Raw genomic sequence first — 18,004 nt, 5'->3', positions numbered from 1 at the left:
ACTCAGGTCCCACTCACTGCGACCTCTGCTGAAAGGTAAAGAAGATAAAGTGAGTGGAGAACCATCCAGAGACTGATTACCGTGCCCTCCAAAGCACGTGCCGTGGTGCTAAAACTCAGTAGAGTGTCTGGGAACAGACATTTTACATTTCATTTCTCATCCCCGCCCCCAAGATCAAAGCCCCACAGAACAAGCACTACATAGCAAGATGCATGGCACCCGAACAAAATATTTATTTTATGCTGTGCCGATAACTTAAGCAAAGATTAGAGATTCATCAATTAAATATTTATGTATTTACATTAATACACACAATCTGCCCACCTGATGTAATGGTATGCCCAAACCAAGAGAAGATTACAATAAATGTTTTTTAACTTTTTTTCCTGAATTTTAGTAGGCTTTTTTAAAACTAAATGTAAACTACATGCGGTAAAGAACTTCGAACTAAATATTTTCCACAACATTAAGTTAATTGTCTTCTGAACGGGAAGTTACAATGGTCAAGGGACAGACGGACTGCAAACTCCACAATAAAGCAGTGACCCTGCCCTGTTAACTCCCTCCTTCCGGTTCCAAAGCGAGGCTGGCCGCTCTGCTCCTGGGCGTGTGCGTCATTCCAAGGGAGGAGACCGCGGGGGCTTGTGGGTCCTTATCCAGCTGGAGGACAATGGCGGCTTTCTCACATATCCATGGAAGCGGAGTCCTGCAATCCGTAGACTCCAGTTGATTTAAGATGTTTAATGATGCGCAAAAGTCTTCAATTCTAGTGACCCCGATATTTCTTTTAACTGCTACAAATCTGCAGTTAAAAGAAGACAACAGTGTGTCAGTCCTTCATTACAATGTATTAACAATCAATCATTTAGTGCAGTAATTACAAGCTGAATTCATATCCGTGCAAACAGTTGTTTTCACAGAAAAATTATTATGAGTTTGTGTGAGAATTATCACTCCGTAGGTAGATCATGCGGACATTTATCATGAGAAAAGGGTCATTTATCACGAGCAAAGTGTTACAACCAAAAGAAGTCCAGGGGTCGCCATGAAGTTGGTTGTGGTAAGAGGTTTATTAGCTTAGTTACAGGTCAGGATTAGACGGTAAGTAGAAGATGTAATGGTGAGCCCCACCAGGAGCAGCATTCTTGCTGCTCAGCCCACACTCCAACTGTCTCTCTCTTCACTCCGCCAGGCACTCCAGCATTCCACTCCCTCATCAAGCATGGTATAACATGAAGGGCAACATTCAGTGTGGTAGATACCAATTAATAATGAATCATTTAAAACTCTGAATAGTAGTATTTACCACTACAGATCATCATCTTACTCCAGGGGAATGGCTTTTATGAGGTGTAGCAAATTCCATTTAGCCCCTTCGCCGCGGCGGTAATTCCGCCGTGGCGCTGGGGGGGGGGGGGGTTTGGGGGCACTGCGGTGGCGCCGTGCTCATGACGGAACCACTCCGTCATGAGTCACGGTTGAGCTGTGCTCATGACGGAGTGGTTCCGTCATGACTCCGCCCACGGCGCTAATCGCCCGCACAGGCGGGGAATTAGCGCCGCGTGGGCGGAGCGGCCGCCAACAGCCGCAGCATGACGGAACCACTCCGTCATGAGCACATGGCACCCGTGGCTCATGACGGAGTGGTTCCGTCATGAGCAGGGAAGGGGTTAATATTTCGCTAATATTCTGCAAAACTCAGGGCCTAAGTGAAAATCAGAATGACTAGAGGCATGTACGTCTGAAGCTTCATAGAGATCTTCAGATCATCAGAAGGAGCCGCTCAGGCCATCATAAATTAGCGCAATAGACTTACAAGTATTATTGCGTCACGGATAATACCCGCATCTTCAAAGCTGCGCTCGTGTACGTGTACACATCACCCAAAGGTAAAACTCAGGGGCATATTTATGAAGGTTTTTCGTCCTCTTTGCGCCTTGCACAAGGGTGACACAAAACCTAAGTCGGATTTACCAAGCCAGGCAAGGCCGCATTGCATTTCCCGGAGTGGCTTGATAAATGCAGAATAATGCAGCTCAGCACAAATCGCTGCCTAGCATTACTCTGCCCCAGGCAAGTGTTCTGTGGGTGGAGCGTGGGTGTTCCCATGCGTCCACCCATGGATTTTGGTGCATTTCCTGATTTACCAACACTGGTAAAGCTTTGGAATGGGTCAAATGCTACACCTCCCCAGTGGAGGTGTAACAAGGAGAAATATATTTATTTCTCCTCGTTACTTCCTCTTTTTTATGTACTGCAATCTGCAGCACACATAGAAAGAAGAAAAAACCTAGGAAGATTGTTTTTGTGCAGGAAAGTGTCCCTTCCTGCCCAAAAACAATCCTGTCTAATGCAGACAGCCTTGCACCAAGGCTGCAGGGGTGCCAGAAATGGTGCTCGGCAGCTAAAAGGGTGCCAGTGCAGGGAAAAGACAGGAATGCGTCGTAATATGGTAAATATGGTGCAATCCTGCCCTTTCCTTTTGACGCAGCCCAGCAATGTTTCATGCTGCTGTGCTCTGTGGGATAATTTCAAAAATATGGCCCTAAGATTTTAGTTAGGTGTTCAAAGGAGTCAAAACCCCATATTTAAAAAACAAAAAAAAACATGAAATTTGCCATGTATAGATCAGTGAGCTAACTATAACTTCCTTGCCATGCTTTGCTTACCACTGCACATATTACTCAAAACTTGTTAAATAAACATAATTGATTTCAATGGGAATTAACATGGGGAATTAAGTTTAGTGACCCCCCTTTTTCTTTGTCCGAACTTGCTGGATCATCACAAACTTTTCCATGTAAATTTTGTTAAGGATTCTTTAAACGGCGGCAAAGACATTAGAGATACAAAAAACGCCTCATATAATACAGAGTGGCAGTTGGCACTTTGTAGTTATAGTTAAGGTCACCAGAGATAGTTTTTTAAAATTATGAACTTAAATAACTTTGCTCCCATTTCACAAATGTTTGTGAAACTTTGCAGAACTGGTGCACTCTTGTTATTGTCGGAGTACTGACATTTTCATGCTGTTTGGTCAAATGAGTACAAAGAAACAAGCATTTGCAATGCAACAGGTCGCGCCTTTGCGCGCGTTTAAGCTATTGGCATTGTAAATGACAATGCCTTTTCATTGTAAATGACAATGCCTTTTATTTATGTTTTGAAAACCAATATGTAAATAAGAAATTGTCATGTACAATGGCGATGCCTCAAATTCTTGCAAATGTGAGACCTATTGCATTGTAAATGCTTGTTTTCATTGGCTGGGGCAGTCGAAGGGTGATAGGGTCAAAGGAGGGAAAGGAAAGAGTTGAATTTTAAAGGTAAATGGAGAGGGTTAGTTTAAATGAAAAGGACTGAAGGAATCTTCTCGGTAAATAAAAAATAAAAAAAACTCTGCATTTTAAAATAACAAGCATTTGTAACACACGGACAAAGGGAGAGAGGACGCAAGATCAAAGAAAATAGGCAGCCTGTGAAGATTTATGGCCCGATGAGAGAGATAAGCTATGCATGGTGTGGGGATATTGTGAGGGCTGGAAGGGAGGGGGCGCAGAAGACAGACACTGAATGCGAGGCGCTGTATGTTTTAGGTGAATGTGCTTGTCCGGTGCTGGCTGGTGCTCAAGGAAACAAAAGAGAGGAAGGGGTTAAGGGTGGGTGCATAGTGAGAGGGCGACTGAGTGAAACGGAGATAACCCACCCCTTATCGAAGCTGATGCATTTGGAGCGACGATGTGAAATGCAGACACCACGAGTATTAAAAGTTTAGTAAAGCGAAAGCCTGCTAATTATTGTTGCCTTTGTACATTTCAAAGAGGATGGCAGACAGGTGCAGTGGCGCGAGAATACTTGTGATAAATTAAAAAAAACAATCCACATCGTGATGTAATCCGAGCAGCGCTTGGTTTGTTAACATAAATAAATACATTACTAAAAGCACGCAGTGTGCTGCGATATCGTGGGTCTTCCCTCTCCCGTGGCTGCAGATGCTTTACCATGATGGACAGCAAGAGTTGCACGAAGCGCTCTGCCGTGGCACTGCTCTCTGCCTCCACCATATCTTCTGTTGGAAGTGAGGGTCCTTGGCTCTCACTGCTGCCACCAAATGCTGGAGGCAGGAGTCCCTGTCCAACACTGCTGTTGCCAGGTGCGAGATCCGGACCCCTCGTTCCAACGTTAGGCTAAGTAAGGACACCGTCTGAGATAGCCCTGCTCACCCCCTTAGTAGCTTGGCACGAGCAGCCAGGCTCATCTCCAAGGCACGAGTGTACAGTATGTGCAACCACACTCACAGCAACCCACTGATGTCACCACAAATAGACTCCACACAAGTTCTTTATAAAACGAGTATAATCTTTAAATAAGATGATATACGATATGACCACATGCTACAAAACCAACATATAATAATGGGTAGTATTACTTCCGGTGGATTGGTAGGTTCTAATACCAAACAACGCTTCTAACCAACAGTTATGTTTATTTATAACCATTCCCAAAAGGTTAGGCAGGTCGTATTGCTAGAATCACACACGTTGCAAAAGAAAAGTAATAATGCAATGTGTAACGATATACCCCCATACTGTGCGCTGGAGAAACAAAGCCCTACGTAGCGCCACAATCATGTACTTTGCAACAGAAGGAATAATGCAATGCGTATCACTACCAGCATGCCCTGTGCAAAGAAGAAACAAAGCAATGCGTCACGCTACAATCATGTACTTACACAATGGAAAAACAATGCAAGGTGCCACATAATACTCCTGGACTATGCGATGAAGAAATAATGCAATGCGCCACGTTATAATAATGTACTCTGCAAGGGAAAAATAACGCAGTGCGTAGCGCACCCAGCATGTAGTTTGTTAGGCACAATTAAGGTCAGGGGTCATACGACAGTTTGATAGTTCGTTAGCAGCAGTAACGCAAAGTGTAATACGACAGTTTAGGTGCTCCGTTAACAGTTACCCCCAATCATGGATCAATGATGACACAAAAGTATCGCTTCTCACTACGGCCCCAGTTCTGCCCCTCCTTGGGTCAGCACAGGCCTAGATCCGAGCCGAAGCAACAGGCTCGTGCAGCTGACAGAAGCGAGAGGCCGAGAGAGTGTCCCTCCGGACCCGGACCCCACATGGTGATCCACGTTACCTGGGGGGGCGCAACCTCACTCTCCTCTTTCAGCGACTTGGGCCTTGATCCAGAACTCCATCAAATGGGCTCGGCGAGCTCGGGCCAGCCGCTCAGCTCCTCCAGGGCTGCTGGTCCGGGCCGCTACTGCTTCACTCCAAGGGCCTGATGACCTGGCCCTTTTTCCGGCTGTCTCAGTAGACACAGATACCCGACCTCAGCACTTCAATTTCGGGGCACACACCACCCATGCATTCCTCACCAGCGCCCATGGTTGCACCGCGACACGCACTCTGCGCATCCGAAACTCGCCTCTTTTCTGGTGCACCCGATGACCAGGCGCTCTTCACCAACGCCTTAGCTTGCACCTCAACATGCACCGTGCTCGTCCAAGTCTCACCTCTTCTCCCGGTGCACACAATGACCAGGCGCTCTTCACCAACGCCTCAGCTTGCACCACGTCATGCACCCTGCGAGTCCGAGTCTCACCACTTCTCCCGGTGCACACGATGACCAGGTGCTCTTCATCAACGCCTCAACTTGCACCACGACACACACCATGTGCGTCCGAGACTCACTTCTCCTGGTGCACACAATGACCAGGCGCTCTTCCCCTACACCTCGGCACGCACCATGCGCGTCCGAGACTCACTTCTTCTCCCGGTGCACTCAACAATCAGGTGCTCCTCACCAATGCCTCAGCTGCACCATGAAATGCTCCTTGCGCGTCCGAGTCTCCTCTCTTCTTCCAGTGCACACAACGACTAGGCACCCCTCACCAACACCTCGGCTGCACCACGACACGCTCCTTGCGCGTCCGCGACTCTCTTTACTCCTGTGTACCCACAATCACAAGGGGCGACTTCTGAGGGTCTCAAGCTGCAAAAGCACGCGCACACCGGGTTACTTGGGACTTCTCCGAATACTTTTATGTTCCTGTGTTTGCAAACAGGGAGTCAGCTCACCTCGGGCCCTAGGGGTTCAGGATGCAGCACAAAGCACAGTCCTGCTCAAGAAGGGGGGAACACCACCCACTGCAATGTCCCTTTAGTCTCTTCCTTAGAAAAAGCTACAAACTGCAGGCCAGCCCCAGATCACGAAGCAAGGGTCAGTCTTATCCAGCTGTCTCTACAGCAACTCCTTCCTTGGCAGAGGTTCTTCTTGATCACGAAAGAGGCCAAAGCCTTTGCAGACTCAACCTGTCCATTTCGCCATTCAAAACTACACCACATTCTTGGGGTTTCAGTTCTCTTAGTTATACCCTTTCATGTCTTTGAAGTTGTTTGTGCTCAGGGATCCCTGACCCCTCCCTAAATCAGTTCTGGGTGTCTCCCTCCCAGTTTCACCTTTCTCCCTTTGATACTGGGGGCCTGGATCCTTAATCACTCAGCTGGAGATGGGTCAATTGGTTTATAGCACCAGCCCAGGACATTTAACCTCCCGGGCTTCTCCTCCCCCTACTCTCCAGAAGCAAGGCAGCCTGGTTTCATCTCAACCCCTCCCTGGGTCAAGACCTCTCCCAGCTCCTCTCACCTCACAGATCTAGACAGTCAATCCACATTCAGCAGAGACACACAGAAATGCTTAAAGCACAAACTCATTCACTTTCTAAAAGAGTGGTTTATGAACACACAGTGACAAAACCACATTTTCACAGAAAGATGTGTTATGACACTGAGTTCATACATACTAAACTTCACCTCTCCATTATAAACGTACAGGAAACTAGGCTACCAAAACACAATACCAAGCCTCCCCCATTCTATACTATAGGCAGAATAGCCTTTCACCAGTGAAAATCGAAATGGAGTGTTTTTCACTGCCAGGACATAACACACACCTCAGTAGATGTCCTGCCTTTTAACTACACTGCACCCTGCTCAGGGATTATCTGGGACCTATCACAGGGGTACCCATGTGTATGCAAAAGGGAAAGTAAGGCCTGACAAGTGGTTGCACTTGTCAGGACAACATGCTAACTTAGCACTCTGCGCGCAGGCCCTACACTGAAGGCCTGAATTCCCTACTCTGCGCGCCTTTGCATTACTAGCCCCTGCACACACAGTGCACATCACTAGGAATTTTACTAGTAAGGCCGACATACTAATCATGGCCAACCAATTACCCTTACACTTTACATAGGGAACCCTTGTACTTTGACACTGATTAGCAGTGGCAAAGTACCCAAGCATCTAAATTGACAGCTCTATGTCAGGAAAACGGTCTAGAGGGAAAGCAAAAAGTTTAGTGAACTTTAGCCAAAAAGGCCAAGTCCTTCATCTTCCAACACAGTTCGCAGCAGTTCCAGCACCAGCAGTGGGCAACCAGCATCCAGGGACTGTCCAGCACAGTACAGCAGAGCTACTTCCGGCTCCAGGGCCTTGCTTTTGGATCCCAGTGGTACTCCGGTCACCCCAGGTTGGTCCAGCAGAGCCTGCAGCAGCAGGCGGCGCAGCGGGGGCACTCCACAGAAAGCAAACAGCAGTTCCAACACCTTGGACACTGACTCGGGCTCCTTGCCGTGCAACAAGCCTAGCACCTGTGCAAGGCAAGAGTGAAAGTGCTCGTAGTGGGTCAGGTACTCTATGATGCGCGTGCTCCACTACAGGTCAAGCAGCAGGTCCACAGAGTACTGGCGGCTTAGTGTGCCTCCGCCGTTCACCAGGATATTAAAGATGAGCTGGAAGGTCTGGTGAATGTCGTGCGTGAAAGAGCTTCTCGCCCACTGTCTCATCCAGAGTTAGGCTGGCCAGCACAGACAGAGCAAACACCACCACGGTGTGGCTGCTGTGCGCCAGAAAGGTGATGAGTGCCCAGTACAAGCCCTGCACCTTGGGCAGCGACTTGATGCACCCCTGCATTGCCGGGTTGCCGTCCCACAGGTTGTCCAGTAACCCTAGACATGGCATGGTCAGCTCATCCAAGGGGCCTGCACGTGTGCCACCAGGAAACCCAGCAGCTCTGTGTGGGTGCCGGCCTCCTTCCCCTTAGGTCAGTCGCTGCAGCAGTTAAATGCAGGGCAGCAGAAGAGGCTCTACCGCTGGGTTTCCTCCTCCTACAGTGGAGGGCACAGTAGCTGCCACACACCACCCAGGCCCTGTGCAGGTCGCAGCGCTTCACTGGCCTCGCCATCTGCTGCCAGAATCAAGAGGAGGCTCAGGGTGCACAGAGCAATGGGCGGGCCACAGTGCGGGTCCTTGATCATCTCCACCAGACAGGTGAGGAACTCGCTGGGTAGCACCTGGCCCGAAGCGAAGTGGCGGGTCAGTTTCAAACTAGCGATTACCTCAAGTTCCTGCTGGAGCTGTAGCGCGTTTTGCTTCGACTTGTGGGCTTTGTATTGGCCGGCAGCCAGCAGCAGCGACTAGACGTTGCATCCATAACCATGGCTCAGAATGCAGCAGAGCTCGCAACAGAGACAGTGCGCCCACGGCTGCCGGCGCGCACCCCTGCTCTATAGGTGATGGCGCTTGCCCGTGCCTCCCAGCATCGGCCCCTTTGGAGCCTTAGGGGGCCACAGCGGCCTCCGCCCCTTACATGCATACAATATTTTGCCTGGTTAAAGTAATACCCTAGCCTTACATTGCAAACTGGCTACACGCTAACACATAAGTGTAAAACCCTGCACTTTGTTAGGAAAACCTTTTGAAGTTGAAAAAGCATTTACCGTTTTGAAATAGGCTCCTTCGGTTCAGCGTAAGGTTTTGTTCATTCTTTATGTTTATGATAATAACAGTTTAGTCATTTTCACAACCAGGCCTACTCCTTCTTTGTGACGTCAACAGTCTTTGACTTCAGAAATAAAATCATGACCTGATGGTTCCATTTGCAAAGCAATAACCCATTTCATGTTGTTTTTACTATTAAGGTTTAGGTGCGATTTAGCCGGGCTAAATACCAGAACCAACGAGATGTGTTGTTTGGGTAGACTAATGGCAGACTGATTAATAGACAAGCCATTAAATAAAAGAGCCTAAAAATGAAAGGTGCCGTCTTTTATCATGAAAAGTGCAAGACCTATGTCATTGAAAAAAACAGCTGCCATTGTCCCGGCTGCGTTTCAAAAGGGAAAGCGGGCATGGCACGCTTAATGTAAGCGAAGCACTTCATCGTGCCTAATGTAGGAGAAACTCAATAAAGAAAAAAAAGTACATGTGCAGTGTATCAACAAAGTAAAGGGGCTAGTAGCCATGGGAGGATACAAATGATGACATGGCCGTAGTAAGGAGGGAATAACAAGCCTATTGAGGAATCAAGTGCCAGCATTTACAAAGACACAAGCCAATGAAAAATATTGGCAGGACTTCTCCTCGGTACTCTTTCTACAACAGATCGCGAGAGCAGCGCTTGCGCGCTGGCTCAGGCTTGACCTAAAAATGTATAACACAGAGAACAAGCGTACCAAATGTGCCCCATCCATTCCTCAGGCATGTGGTAATGGTGTGGTTTGTAACCGAAGGAGCATTTTGGAGTACTGGTGTGGTAGCGCACTGTCATTGACAAACAGCATATTTCTGTTGAAATGGTCACTAAATGTACATAAATACAGTTTTGCTAATAGAAATATAAACAATAATGAAGGGAGCACACTTCCCATGTGCTCCTGGGATAGCTCAGGGAAGCAAAAGGGTGGAAGTGGTTAAGGGCGGGTGCATGATGAGAGTGAGACCTCCAAAAAAAAGAAAATGCCCTTAATTGAGGAGGTGGCTTACCATCCAAGGCTGCTGACTTTGGAACTGGAGAGCAGGGTTTGAGCCTCGATGTGGGCAGTAATTATTATCTCCTGCCTGGTTCTCTTTATTAAAAATAAATCTTAAGAAGCAGTCGCCATTGCTGAAGCTGGCGTCCTGTAAGTGCAGTGTACAATAATAAAGTAAATAGTTCTCGTGATTGCTGAGGAAAGCAACGGAGTTAGGGCACTAGTAAAAGAACTAGTCCTCATGGAAGATATCAACAGGAGACAGGGTGGTACCTGGGAGGGACTAACGAGCCTAATAACGAACAAGGGCAATGACGCAAGCCAATTAAATGTGCGTAAAGTGGGCGAGACTTCCAGTCCATACCCTAATACAGCATGCCTCGCAGAGCAAGCAGCGCATGTGCGCTCCCCTTAGGCTCGATCTAAAAAGGAGGTTCTCAAAAAGGGTGTAAAATCCAATCTTTTTTATATAGACGTTTATATTTTGAGTAGCGTGAAAACCGTCAGTCTGATATTGCCAAAATTTGGCAAGATTATACATTATGGTGAGCAGATGATTCTGTGGGGTAGTGCAGGTAAGTAGGCTGAGCTTTTTATATGTTTCAAGTGTTTTAACTTAGTGATATCTGTGGCCGCAGTAGTACTGCTGTGCGACTGAGGTATAAAGCAAAGACAAGCCATTACCTGATTGGCAAATGTCAGCCTTTACAAAAGTTAAAGGCAATCATGTTGTCTTCAGCTCATGTTTCCCTGTGTTCTGTGTTCGCCTTACAATCTAGGTAAGTATTCGGTTTGGTATTTTTTCCATACCTATTACCACTTTAGGAAACTGGTAATAAGAAAGGAAAAACATTTGTATGTCTATATATATATATATATATATATATATTCACTGAAAAAAACATAGGTTTCAGGGGCGTTATAGTTAGCTGGACATTTCCCTCGTACAAAACCCTAGAAATTCCCCTGTTATAGTTAGTTCAGCTAACTATAACTCGCGCCCCCGCAATGCACTGCGGATGACGTCACATATTACATCACTCATGACATGGGCAGTGACATCACTGATTACATCACTGATGACGTCATCCATGTGATAAATTAGTGCATCTTCTCACACCCTAATATAACCTTTGATACACGGACTCAAAATTTCACACGGCCATTTTGACAACCATAGATACTCCAATACCAATAACTACTCACCCACTCATTGACTTTTAGGTTTACATACATGTCCACTCGCTCACCTGTACAGTCACTCATACTTACAGTCACTCCGTGCGTTTATATACCTATGTAGACACTCACACACCGCCAATCATCCATTGAGGTACTGACATCTAGTCAGTCATGCAAATAATTAATCACAGTCTAATTTACTCACCTACACAGTTAAACACACTCAAGTTCACTTACTCATAAAAATACTAACAAATTCTGTGTCTTCCTGCAGAAAAAACAAACAGCACATGACACAGATATCCTTGCACTATGGCACATACAGCCACTCCCAAAGTCACACACTCTCAGATATAGATAGTTATATACTCTTACACACATATACACTGCGTTTCACATATGTAGTTACTGACACATGTACAACTGAGATATACATTCAATCACTAACACACCCATACATACATTCACCCAACCATACAGTCCATCACAGATGCACTCTTAAAACCATGCACCCACTGAATCACCCACTCACACATCTAGTCACAGAGTCACACACACCCTACCCACACAAACAGTCAGGCACCCATACAGATACTCAGACTGTGGTATATAAAATATATTTATCCATTATCGATCTGAATTTTAGTGCTGGAACTTAAACAAATAGCTCAGAATAATGAGAGGCAGAATCCGTGGTAATAGAGGTTTCTGAATGGGCTTTATTCCAAAATAGTCTACTCGAGTAGCGGACCTCAGGTTCCGTCACCAAGAAGGTTCAGGAAGTGAAGTACAATTCTTTATTATTAGACATACATTTTTATAATTATTACATTATAATGAAACGAATGTAGGAGGCGTAGCATTTGATAAGAAAAGTGACATAAACGAAACTAGGCGTAATAAGGAGTAAAAAGAAACATAATTGGTTAAAGTTATCATATATAGGTGGTTCTATAAGATAATACTTGACATGGATGCGCGCGCAGCAGCATGACGTGTAATTGACGTGTAACTAGGGGGGTGAAGGGACCTCGTCACTAACTCTACGTGTGGAGACGAAAAGTCTGAGGGGTCAAGTCAACCTAATCCTAAATCATATCTAACATCCTATGTTTAAAGAACTATGTTATCCACAAGGAAGGACTGAAGGACTTCGAACATAATCTATTCTATACTGACTGTGTGCGTGCACAAACGCCTAAGTGTCTATGTGAGATGCAAGAGGCAGAAAACTTTCCATGGCAACTGGGCTATGAATTACTTGCAAGAGGACAGCCCTTTGCACGAGAGCTAAAGGAAATGTTTACCTAAATCACTAGACAGGAATGCATCGGCTGAAGAGCAAAGTAGATAATTCGAAGGTGAAATACAGCTTCTTGGCAGACAGGCTGAATTGGCCGAGGCGGGCACCGTTAGCTGCACAAGAAATAGGACAAAGTTCATGGATGCAGCTGCGAGCTCAAGCTGACGCTTGTCAGAGACAGAGAGCAGAGAAAAGCTTTGAGGACAGAATCGGGCCTACTTGTCTGAACTGTAAAAATGGAGTAACTGAGCCATATAAAGTCGGTGGCCTTTCCTACTTAGAAATCAACTATCCAGCCCATTGATGGCGGATCTGACAGAGAACATGTTGACGGTGGACGCACATGTATTTGCGTCTTCAAAACTGGAACTGGAGAGAACATACATGTACTTGTAACATGCATATAGAACCGTTGGGGTCCAAGATAGGGGTCATAACTGAACAGGGAAATCCACTTTTCCACAAGACAACTAATCAATAACCCATATAGACACTCATATAGCTATTTACAACACCATGCAGCCACTTATACACCAACACACAGACACATACAGACATTCACACAGTTTAGTCACTAGTCTGCAGTAAGATACATTTAATGACTCACTTATAGAGTCAGTTACGCACCTAGAAAATCATCCATTCACACACTTGTACACCCACTCATTCTTCAACAGACCTTTCCCTATATATATTAAACATATTAAAACTGTACTGAAACACATACTCACTGGATGATGTCATCAGTGATGTCACTGACCATGTCATGAGTGATGTAATATGTGACGTCATCAGCAGTGCATTGCGGGGGCGCGAGTTATAGTTAGCTGAACTAACTATAACAGGGGAATTTCTAGGGTTTTGTACGAGGGAAATGTCCAGCTAACTATAACGCCCCTGAAACCTATGGTGTTTTCAGTGAATTTCTAAGGTTTTTAAATACCAATTCCTACTATAACGCCCCTGAAACCTTTGGTTTTTTCAGTGAATTTCAAATGTTTTTTAAATGCCAATTCCTAACTATAACGTGCATGAAACCTATGTTTTTTTTCAGTGAATTTCAAAGGTTTTTTAAATGCTAATTCCTATCTATAACTTATCTCTAAAGATATCATGTTTAATGATTTTGATTGGATTTGTATATTTTTCAAATTCAGTGTGTCAATTTCATTAATTACATTTTTTTTAAAAATACTTTTTTATCACCATTTTTTAAACTTATTTTTTCAATTAATTCTTTTTAAAATTAAAAATTATTATTTGAACTTAATGGGTTTTTCAAACATATTTTTTTATATTTTTCAAAATATTTTTTAACTATAAGTTCAAAACGTTATTTTATATCTTTTTTTTCCATGTTTTTGGATCCGCACACCCAACGCGATAGGATCCGTGCATCCAACGCGATAGGATGCGCGCACCATGCGCGCATTTCGCCCTTTTTTTTGTTTTAAAAAGGGGGGGCCCCAGGGGATCCTTCTGGGACCCCCTAAGCACCTCTAGAGGGTCAGAGTATTTCCACTCTGCCCCCTTTATATGTTTTACACACTTATTCCCCTTGCTTCTTCAGCCTCGCTTCTACCGAGGCAGAAAATGGCCTCCAACAGTTCCTGGTTTCAAATGTAGAGAGACATGCGACAGCCAATTAGCATTCAGCGCGTGATCATGAGGGTGCGCGCTCGGTTCGGGGAGGGTGCGCTTACGGTGCGGGTAGGGCCCGCGGATCCTCCCTGCCATAGATATCACTAACTTTTTTACCCTAATTTTCTCAGGAACTACTGAACAGATTCACACCATATATGCAAAAGGCACGAGTCCAAACCGAGGACTACCTCTTTGCCAAATTTGGTGTCATTCCGTTCAGCGGTTCGGACTGTAGCTGCGACAACAGATCCTATGTGAAATTGCATGGGGAAAACGCGTTTTGGGACCCCCCTTTTTTCTCGGCCCCCGCTTGACGAATCACCATGAAACTTTCAGGGTAGGAGCGAAGCAGAGCTGGCCAAAAGTTTGGAGAATTTCGCTAAGATTCGTCAATCGGCGCCACAGATATTCCCAATACAATGTTGTGGAATTCCTATGGAAAATACATATATATATATATATATATATATATATATATTATTTATTTATTTATTTATTTATTTTTTCTTTAAAATGAAGTACCGCAATACAACCTTGGTATCAAAAAAAAATTAAAAAAATAAAATTGGAATTACACTATATTTTATAAATATAATGTGCTGAAGTGTATTTTCTATTTTTCACATATTTGAATATGCTGTAAAAAGTGTATGGAGTTGCGCGTTGATTATGAAAAATGACTGCGCTACTTGGAACAAAAAAACGCAAGTCACTGTAGACTGCTAGAAAAATATGTAGAAATGTATAGACAAAGATAGTTGCCACAGAGAAGTTTTGGGGATACCGCGGTAGTGCTGCGCAACTCTGAATTTTTTAAAACAAATATATAGAATCTTATGAATATATTGCACAACCTAGTAACACTTTATTTAAGTGGTAATTGGTAGTGCAAAAACATCAAACCTAATACTTGCCGACACTGGAAGGCGTAGCGCAGAACATTGGCAAAGTGTACCTTGCATGCCTTCTACTTTTGTATTCAGCTAATAACCATCTGCACACTATAATATGTAATCCTGCCAAAGATGAACAAAATCTGAATGAAGGTTTCTGCGATATGCAATTTTCCTGCAGTCCCCTGTATTACTGTTTACTTTACACAGATCTACTGTATGCTATTTAGAGTATGCTACTACAGTTTACGACACTCCAATACACACCACTATATTGTACGCTAATGCTCACTCGCCACACTACATTAATTATGGCTCGCTACTGTACAATGCACTGTGTTCTGACAAAAAATATACCTTCTGATATCAATTAATGAAATGATTTCACATGCCGTAACTTATGTAATATTCAAGGGTGCAGCTAGTACATGGAGAATGGACTGGTTTTGGTTAATGTAGTGTGGGGAGTGAGGTATTAAAGCTGTGTGCAGGTGTGTGAGTGGTGTTAATTTAAAGGTGGTGCACACGTATAAATATGAGTTATAAGTTGACAAAGTAATTTGAATGTAGTGCATAAATTATAAATTCAACACAAGTATAACTTTTGAATTTGTTATGTTTGTGTAGTTTAAGATGTGTTTGTCAGAAATAAAAAATAAATAAGTGTGTAAGTGGTGCATAAATCATACATTTAAGAGAAAACTATAATTTCAGAATTCAGAATTGTGTAGTTTAAGTTGGGTAGGTATACCAAACATAAATAAAGTTTTCCTAACTATAACTTATCCTTAACCTTTGTTTTTTTTGTAAAACCCTACCCACTTTTGAAGCAACGCCTTTGTGCCCTACTCCAAACACTCCTACAGTGAATATCTCTACATAAACCCAAAATTGCAGAACCTTTGTTCCCCTGTGTAGATCTCCTGTGTTCAGCCCAAAAGTGTGGCAAAAAAACATGAGGACCCGCTGCTCTGTGGTCACGCTAAAACAGTTTTGGGGCAGCTCTTCTCCCAAGGGGATCGGGACTGCTCCCAACTGCCGAGGTGTCAGCTAGCATTTGCCTCTTATTTAGGCCTCTATGAAGTTAATCAACTCCAGAAGCTTCTCTAAGTTCAAAGTGTACACCAGGTATTAAAAGAGGACCAGCAGACCCACTCTTCAGATCACTTCTGGACCTGTGGACTCAGACAGAAAGGACTACCCAGCTGTGTGCCCAGATGTCCAAGCCCTGCTCTATTGACCAAGGACTGCTTTTCTGCACTAGGCCTACTGTTAATGCACTAGGACTCTTCTGCTGCTATAAGCAACCCTGCTGACCCCAGCCTGCCTGTGTGGACCCAGGACTCCAAGGTTCAGTTGACTGGACCCTATTCAAGCCACATGTACATAACAGGCTTCTTCTAAGTAGATGCAACGCTATGCAACTCGATAAAGTGCAACGCAGGTCACCACCGACACCACTGACACTGACGCACCACATCCTGTGCACCTGCGCATGGCAGTGCAAGTCCTCACAAGTCCTGATGGCTTCTTCAATGGCGACATAGCTTGACACTAACACTGGCCCAGCACAATGCATCTCAACCTCTGCGATGACCCATCACAGCACAAGTCTTTGCAGGCCCAGAATCTACACTGATGATGACGCAGGACCTTGCATCACAAGCACACATCAATGGCTTCATCAGCTCCGCCTCTGTACGATGCATCACAACTCCAGACCTCGCATCACAGCCCCTCGTCGATGACCTATTATACTTACTTACTGATCATATCTGCATATTTGAACTATAACATTTTAAAAAGGCAAACCTTATTAATAACCACTTTGAAAAATGCTAATTAACTTGCTTTCAATTCCCTTTAAAAGTCGTACAGTTACATTATATACCACCTAATCTCATTTTGTGAGTACATGTATTAAATACAAATCAAAATATATTATACAGCTATATTAAAATATAGCAGATGCTACTTCTTATCAATGGTTTTAAACTCAACATTTATTATTTGCTGAATAAACAAAATGCGAGACCTTTTGGCAATGCTGCTGCTTGCGTTCTTAAACAATCACTACTCTGTGTGCAGGCCTTTCCTGTTCTCTCCTCCACTACTTCCTTGTTTTACATTTTTTAATGTTTATTCATTTTATGAGGGTCTGGAATGAAACCCACAAAGTGCTTCTGGGCCCCTAACTTCCTCTTTTTCAATGGCGCACACACAGATCGCCTGAGGGAAATGGGCATATGGACAACACAGAATTAAATTTAACTATAGAAGGTAACGGAAAAAAAACTAAGGTTAAAGAGATGGTATAGTTAGGTATGCTAATAAGATCTTAACACATGTTTAAAAAAAAGCCTAGGGGGCATGGCTTGGACGCCGACCAAGATGGCCGCAAACCACTAATGCTCTCAGGGATCCCCCTTCTAATGTGGCTTATCGGCAATGCGTAGAGGACCACATGGAGCTAGTCAGAGAGAGAGAGAGAGAGAGAGAAAGAGGGGTATAGCAGAGAGGATTGTTCAAATGAGAGCAGGTGAGAGGCCAACCAGTGAAGGCCTCACAAGATGGTGGGTGCCAAATGGTGCTCTGGGAGACCACAGCCAACTGAAGTGGCTAGTGGGGCTCAGCATGCTCATACCCAGTGCCACTATAGGTGGGGAGAGGGAGTGGAGCAAGCCGGATGGAACACTTTAGATATCTGGGAGACTAGAGGTGGGATTCCTGGAGTGACATTCACAGAGGTGAGGTGGACTTGTGAAGGAATGGCCTGGCAAAGAGATAGTGCAGCAGGCTTGACTGTAGGTTTTGGAAGAGGTCTGTCAATAGTGGGCCTTCCCCAGAAGACCATCTGCCAAGTGCCCAAGGAGGGAACAGCGAATACAACAATCCCTGACTGTGGGATTATTTGGATCGGACAATCCATATGCAGGTGCCCATAAGGCCTGATGCCTAAGGGGCACATGCAAGCTCATACAGAGGACAATCACTGAGGCAATATTGCCACTCTGGCTTACCCCATCCCAAATCATGCAGAGAAGTGGGAAACATTTCTAACTCAATCAATCAAACACCATTTGTAGAGCGCACTACATACCTGTGAGGGTCTCAAGGTGCTGGGGGGGAGGGTAGGGGGGGGACGCT

General features: G+C 44.7%; 1 protein-coding gene and 1 pseudogene across 2 annotated transcripts in view; both read right to left on the bottom strand.

The window, feature by feature from the left end:
* Positions 1-209: 209 nt before the first annotated feature.
* Positions 210-18,004, bottom strand: part of LOC146863690 (uncharacterized) — a 367,891-nt gene continuing 350,096 nt past the window's right edge. For both annotated transcript variants that reach the window (XM_085627822.1, XM_085627823.1), the window contains one exon: positions 210-802. In XM_085627822.1, coding sequence (XP_085483948.1) covers positions 556-802 — 247 coding nt within the window. In that variant the 3' untranslated portion in view covers positions 210-555. The remainder of the gene's footprint in view (positions 803-18,004) is intronic.
* On the bottom strand, positions 2,931-16,402 carry LOC146863691 (protein CIP2A homolog L-like; annotated as a pseudogene).

This window comes from Triturus cristatus, chromosome 2_1, assembly GCF_964204655.1.
Source record: "Triturus cristatus chromosome 2_1, aTriCri1.1, whole genome shotgun sequence".
NCBI lineage: Eukaryota > Metazoa > Chordata > Amphibia > Caudata > Salamandridae > Triturus > Triturus cristatus.
The sequence above is the reverse complement of the archived record's forward strand: the minus strand, read 5'-3'. Positions and strand labels throughout refer to the sequence as shown.